Source organism: Furipterus horrens, unplaced genomic scaffold (assembly GCF_987537825.1).
Source record: "Furipterus horrens unplaced genomic scaffold, mFurHor1.1.pri manual_scaffold_4, whole genome shotgun sequence".
NCBI lineage: Eukaryota > Metazoa > Chordata > Mammalia > Chiroptera > Furipteridae > Furipterus > Furipterus horrens.
Window position 1 is genome coordinate 175,578,634 of NW_028327174.1, and position 7,340 is coordinate 175,585,973.

General features: G+C 50.7%; 1 protein-coding gene across 1 annotated transcript; it reads left to right on the forward strand.

Moving 5' to 3' along the window:
• Positions 1 to 2,525: 2,525 nt before the first annotated feature.
• On the forward strand, positions 2,526 to 7,340 carry ALDH1B1 (aldehyde dehydrogenase 1 family member B1). The gene is made up of 2 exons (XM_090274450.1): positions 2,526 to 2,680; positions 4,721 to 7,340. Exon 2 carries the CDS (start codon positions 4,731 to 4,733, stop codon positions 6,282 to 6,284), a length of 1,554 nt encoding a protein of 517 aa, XP_090130576.1. The 5' UTR covers positions 2,526 to 2,680; positions 4,721 to 4,730; the 3' UTR covers positions 6,285 to 7,340.

The following is a 7,340-nucleotide window of genomic DNA, read 5'->3' on the forward strand; positions in this document are numbered from 1 at the left end:
TGAAATCCCCAAAGACTATGTAGACTGGGGCTTCCCAAATATGGTTGCACAGCAGAAGCATATGGGGCCCCAACCAATATACAGAAATTTAGAATCTCTAAAGGTAAGACCTAGGGAGATAGTAATTTTTTTTTTAAGCTTCCCAGGCAGTTCTGATGCTCAGCTAAGTCTAGTTCACTCCTTATCTAGTATTCCCCTCTGCAGGATTTTGCCAAATGGTTGTCTATCCCTCCTTGCATTACTCCAGTGATGAGGGGCTCACTGCCTTTCAAGGTGGTCCTTGCCATCCATCCTTAGCCAGTTGTGCAATGTTAGGAAGTTCCTCCTCTGCCCCTGTAACTTCCCATCACTGGTCTGGCTTTCCTTCTGGGATCTCGCAGACCACATCCGCTTTCACCTTTCAGAGATTTGGAGGGTGCAACCTTGTTCCTTGAGTTCTAAGGAGTGGATACCCCCAGTTTCTTCAGCTTCTTCCCATAGGATACAGCCTCCAACCAGATGAAGACTGAAATTCGCTTTGTCATGGACTCACTGCCACTACTGAGGCCTGTGAATGATTGAGCAAATACTCCTTAAGTCAATCCACCATGGGGTACCTTGCCAAGTGCCTGAGGAGTGCTAGACTGGCCACCTGCTATGGGGGAGGCAGAAGGGGCTTTGCAAGGGGCTACTTGATTGCTGGGAAAACAGGAGCACAGATGTGGCAGGGCACAGGATGTAGTGCTTTTAGTGAAGAGCTACACTTTGCAGCAAGGACAGTGAGCATCCTGAGGGTTCCATAGAGATGTTGCTTATGGAAAGAACTATGTGAAGCAGTCAGGTTCAAGCATGAGAATGTGAACAATATGTTAAGAGGGAGGGATTTAATACAGAGAATCTGGGGCTGGCAGAATTGCTGACAGGCCGGAGGGAGAGCAGGTTAACTCCCAGAACAAGACGGACATGGCCCACTAGCATCATTACTATCTGAGGCCACCTCTGGAGCTATTTAGGTCAAGACACACCTCTGTAGCCATGATTCAAAGAGTAGGTAGCTGGAGTCAAGCTGCAGCCACAGAAGCCATCTCACACCCAGGAATCTGGGGAAAGGACAAGGAACACGAATGAAGAAAATCCTTACATTTCAGTCACCCTGCTAGTGATGTCTCAAAGGGGCAGGACCATACCCTCTACCTCCCACATCTGACCAGGGTACTGCTAATCAGCACCACCTGGCTCGCATCCAGAACTCGAGCTGCAAACAAGGCCTGCAACTTAGCTCTTAGCTTCCCAACCTCTCCAGCCAGGAGGAGGGTGCAGTAGAGATGGAGTGAGAGGTCTGGGAGGATGTCCACTTTAGCGTCCTTTATGACAGCGACAAGATGGAGACTTCCGCCCACATTCCTCTCTACCGTGGAATTCTATGCCACCTTGGAGACGATGATGTCATCTCGTAAATACTGAGTGAAATGAGAAAAAGTTCCTAAGAAATCCCTAAGTTAAAAAAGAAAAGAAAAGCAGACAGCAAAATAGAAGTGACCATATCATTGTGTTTCAACTAAAAAGACTGAAAAACTGCAGAGAAAAAATACCAGCAAGATAAATGGCGACTTTTGGATTGTGCTGGAGCTTGAACTAGAGTAGAAAATTTTTTGCAAACCCCCAAAGTGACAGTTGCCCCCAAGCAGGTACAGAATGTTAGTTGCATGTATCGGGCAAACTGCCATAATAACAGTTGCCCCCAAACAAGTGCAGAATGTTAGCTTTGCGGTGTCACGCATCAGCCAAGCATAGAGACCCTTAGCCCCACCCCTGCTTCACAACGGTTGTGTTGTGCTACTACCCCAGCTAGCAACCCAGGATACAGGTTTATACTATATAAGCAGTTTTGTACTGAGGCTCGGGGCTTCTCACCTGAATCCCTGCGTGGATTGAGAGTGCGTAGTCGCTGGCCAGCTAATAAAGGCTCTTTAAATTCTAATTTGGTTGTCTCCAACCGTTTGGTCCTCACACTTGGTCCACAACAGGATGAAAGGGTGGAAGGTAATTTTTTTCCTTCATCCTGGTCTGTTTTCCAAGCTTTCTACATTGTGTATAATTTGTTTTTATCCTTAGCACAAAAGATGCATTTTAAAAATGCACAAATATACTATCTTCACAGAACGGGAAAAAGAGCAGTGAAGGTGGAAACAAATTGGTGAACCAAGGTAAACAACACAGAGGGGAGTAACAAAAGAGGGTAAAGAGAGGGTCGTGGATGGCAACCTAACGAGGGGCATCGTGCAGGAGGGAAAACTGCAAAACACTGTATAATTGGTGTCCAGGCTCAGGTGGCTATGGGACCTGGGGAAGGCCTGCCCCTTTCTGGGTCTCCGTTTCCACATCCCAACTAGCGCCTCAGGACCCCAACTCTGAGCCGCGTGGCGAAGGACAGCGCACTTCGGTTTGCGATCGCCCTGGGTGAGTGGGTTGGGCCCGAGCCACTCCACCGGAAGCCCTGCCCCTCCAGCGCCTGAGGGGAGGAGTGGCCGTGACCTTGCGGCCGAAATTCCGTGTCGCCCCCAGCGCAGGCAAAGCCTCATTGGCTGCTGAGCCCTTGGACTGCGCGTGGGCGGGGCCCGCGGCGAACACCCGGAGGAAAGCTGGACGAAGCTGCAAAAGCGCGAACCTGCACCTGAGCGTGAGCCCGAGCTCGTCGCCGGTAAGGGCTGCCCTTCTCCTCCCCGATCGCCCCAGCGGCGCGCAGCTCCCGGCACCGTGATGGAAGCTTCCTCTCTAGGCTTAGGCTTACCCATCTGGGGCCTGGTCTTTGTGCCTGGAGTGCACTGTAGGACCTCGCCCTCACACGGGTCCCGAGGACGCAGACCTCCCCTCCGCCTCAAACCTTTGGGTTAGGGGGACCTCAGTGCTCCTGCCCACTCGGCCCTCATCAGCGGAGGGCCCCTGTCGGTAGCCAGTAGTTGAGAGGCCAGGATGTGCGCCCCTCCATGCAGAAAGGGTGAGGCTGGACACTTCCTGGTCCTGACTCAAGACCCGGAAGGTCCGGTCCTTGGCACAGGGGACACTAATAGAGGGAAGCAAAGAAATTATCCGTAGTCAGGAAGAAATACAAAGCTAGGACTGTGGGAACTTGGGCCAAAGCTCCTCTTGTTTGCTCTGTGTTTTCAGTGAGTCCCTGAACCTCTCTGATGCCCAGCCTTCTTCCAGACGGGGCTTATTACCTGCCCTAATTACCCCAGGGCTGCTAGGTGTGCCTCTGAGTTAACTGCTGAGAAAACAGCCTGCAAACTGTAAAGCCTGGTGCGCCAGTGAGCAGTGATCTTCCTATATGCACATGGAGGTGCCAGGACAGACCGCATAGAGGCCCCTAGAGTAGCTACAGTCTTGGCTTGGCATAAAGGATTTCCCAACCGTGATCTATGACCGCTGCACCCACCTGTTTAGCCTCTCCACCCCCACCCCATGGATTGGTGATTCCTACTTACACCCTTTATGGTGGACCCCTCCCTCCTCAGACCCAGGCCTGTTGGCCCTAAGGCTGCTTCTGCCCCAGCATGGGGCAGAGCCCTGAGCAGAGTGGAACCCTAGTGCACCCCTTATAGGTTTGCTGGCTCAACTTCCACCCAAGCGATGGCTTTCCTGGGCAGCATTGATTTGTATAGAGCTGAGAACCTGGTTGGGTGGTTTTTTTTTTTTTTTTGAGGGGGTGAATTCTTTGCTCCTCTCCATGCCCAGTGGCGGAGGATAGGGAGTAGGGGGTTGGGGGTCAGGGGTCAGGCAAGTCCTTTTTGCTGTTGGGTGGGGCATGGCTCCAGTGAGAGTAAACGTGGCGGGCCTGCTGTCTGGGCTGGAGAGTGGCTTCTTCAGTGAACCTAGGGACCTCATACACTGTTTAAATTTCATTGAATACATCTGGTATACTGTTTAAAACTTACAGCTGCTGTTTTAACTCTACCCTGTTTTCAGGGTTGTTGGCAAGAAATAAACAGGCCCTTCTTTCCAGCTGCTGCTGGACTTGTTGCACCCCTGTGAAGCCGAGAGCTGTGTCTGGGGGGCTAGGCTGGTTTCTGATGCCCTTGGTGGAGTGTGGCAGGCTAATTTTACATGTACAACCCCATTCAATGTAGTACCGTGAGGCATTTTACATGTGAGGCACCTGAGGCACAGAGGTGAAGTGAAGCCAGCCCCTCTCTAAGAGAACAACTCTGTCTCTTAGTCTTTTTGGTTTCTACTCCCTTCTTAGGTCAGTTTAACAGCCTTTGTGGAAATTCATGTAGCAAGCATAACTAGGCAGCAGGGGCATGATGATGAACAAAACAGGAAAAAGAATTCCTGCCCTCATGGAGCTGATATTTTATTGGGGAGAGGCAGAAATAAACATAAGCATGTAAAGATGCCAGGTGGTATGTCCACTGGGGAAAAATAAATCATGGTACAGGGTATGGAGTGCTAGAGGTGAAGAAAATGGCAATTTTATAAAGGGTGGTCAGGGAAGGCCTTGCTGAGAAGGTGACATTGGAGCAAAGACCCAGAAGAGGTGAGGGGGTGAGCTGGAGGATAGATGGGATATGATGGAGTTGGACCAGAGGGTTCTTCAGGGCCTTTGTACACCTTACAATCCATGTTTTCTGAGGTGACACCCATTATGCTCGGATCTTGGAACATCTGAGCTGGTGGGCCTTTGGGGGCCCACCTGGGCCCCTCTCACCTGCTTGCCCTGGTTTCTCCTGTCCCTCTCCAGAGCAGTCAGCATGCTGCGCTTCCTGGTGCCCCGGCTGCTTTGCCTCCGAGGCAGGACTGCCCAGTACTCCTCAGCAGCAGCCCTCCCGAGCCCCATCCAGAACCCAGACATCCGCTATAACCAGCTCTTCATCAACAATGAGTGGCAAGATGCAGTCAGCAAGAAGACCTTTCCAACAGTCAACCCCACCACGGGAGAGGTCATTGGCCATGTAGCTGAAGGGGACCGGGCTGACGTGGATCGGGCTGTGAAAGCAGCCCGCGAGGCCTTCCGTCTGGGGTCTCCATGGCGCCGGATGGATGCCTCCGAGCGGGGCCGCCTGTTGAACCGCCTGGCTGACTTAGTGGAACGGGATCGTGTCTACTTGGCCTCACTGGAGACCTTGGACAATGGGAAGCCTTTCCAGGAGTCTTATGTCCTGGACCTGGATGAAGTCATCAAGGTGTACCGGTACTTTGCTGGCTGGGCTGACAAGTGGCACGGCAAGACCATCCCCATGGATGGTGAGCATTTCTGCTTCACCCGGCATGAGCCCGTTGGTGTCTGTGGCCAGATCATCCCATGGAACTTCCCCCTGGTCATGCAGGGCTGGAAGCTCGCACCAGCACTTGCCACTGGCAACACTGTGGTCATGAAGGTTGCAGAGCAGACGCCCCTTTCTGCCCTGTACTTGGCCTCCCTCATCAAGGAGGCAGGCTTTCCCCCTGGGGTGGTGAACATCATCACAGGCTATGGCCCCACAGCAGGAGCAGCCATTGCCCAGCACATGGATATTAACAAAGTTGCTTTCACTGGCTCCACTGAGGTGGGCCACCTGATCCAGAAGGCAGCTGGAGATTCCAACCTTAAGAGAGTCACCTTAGAGCTGGGTGGGAAGAGCCCCAGCATCGTGTTGGCTGACGCTGATATGGACCACGCCGTGGAGCAGTGCCACGAAGCCCTCTTCTTCAACATGGGCCAGTGCTGCTGTGCGGGGTCCCGGACCTTCGTTGAAGAATCTATCTATGATGAGTTTCTTGAGAGAACAGTGGAGAAAGCTAAGCAGAGGAAAGTTGGGAATCCCTTTGAGCTGGACACCCAGCAGGGGCCCCAGGTGGACAAGGAGCAGTTTGAACGAATCCTGGGCTATATCCAGCTTGGCCAGAAGGAGGGGGCAAAACTTCTCTGTGGTGGGCAGCGTTTTGGGGAGCGTGGTTTCTTCATCAAGCCCACGGTCTTTGGTGATGTGCAAGATGGCATGAGGATTGCCAAGGAGGAGATCTTTGGGCCTGTGCAACCCCTGTTCAAGTTCAAGAAAATTGAGGAGGTAATTGAGAGGGCCAACAACACCAGGTATGGCTTGGCCGCTGCTGTGTTCACCCGGGACCTGGACAAGGCCATGTACTTCACACAGGCACTCCAAGCTGGGACGGTGTGGGTAAACACATATAACATTGTCACCTGCCACACGCCCTTTGGAGGCTTTAAGGAATCTGGCTCTGGGAGGGAGCTGGGGGAGGATGGGCTTAAGGCCTACACGGAAGTAAAGACAGTTACTATCAAGGTTCCACAGAAGAACTCGTAAGAACATCTACTGGGGAGACCCAACTTTAGTCCAAGGATTCCACAACCACCTACAGGTGGTCACCAGACACTTTTTTGTAGCCATGGACCCCCTTTATTTGTTCTAGATGAACTCTTAGAAACTCAATTAATGAAACAAAATCAGAGTTGCTCTAGTTACAGCAGGGACGGGGGCTGGGCTCAGAGTCCTGTCCCTCTGTGCTCCAACCCCAGCCCCCTTGGAGGCCCTGAGTTACTTCCATGAAACCTTAAGAATCCCTGGAAGATAGATTAGAAACCACTGATCCAGACTTTTAGTTCTTCCTGCTGATCCAAGGGCTTTCTAATGGACTAGCCTGCTGGCTGAGTGGATGGGCTCACCTCAGACACGGGATTAGAAGGCATTAGGAGTTTTGATGGGTGCCAAATCTTATCTCCATTCTTCATTGCCTTAATCTAAAGATCAAGGGTGCTTTTGCTTTTCTAAGAACTAGCTATTGGCTATTTTGCTTGCTCGCTCTTCATTTTGCTACTAATTTTCTTTCACTGGAAGGAAGGAATGGGCAAAGAATGAATTTACATTCATTCCTTTAAAATAAGCTCGAACAATCCAAATGTCCATCAACTACTGAGTTAATAAACAAAATGTTTCCATAGAATATCCCATATACTTTTCAGCCATAAAAAGGAATAAAGTACTGACACATGCTGCAACATGGAGGTCCTTGAAGACATTATGCTGAGTGAAAGAAGACAGACACACAAGACCACATGCTGTATGATTCCATTCATATGAAATATCCAGACCAGGCAAATCCATAGAGACAGAAGGTAGTTTAGTGGTTGCCAGGGTGTAGGGGAGGAGGGAATGGGGAGTACCTGCTAATGGGTATGGCATTTTTTTTGGGGGGGGGGGGTTAAAGTACTCTGGAATATGATAGTGGTGATGGGTGCACAACTTTGTGAATATACTGAAAAGCACTGAATTGTATACTTTAAGAAGGTGAATTTTATGATTTGTGAATTGATTTCAATTAAAAATTAAAATAAATAAACTTACATTCTGTTTGCAAATCCA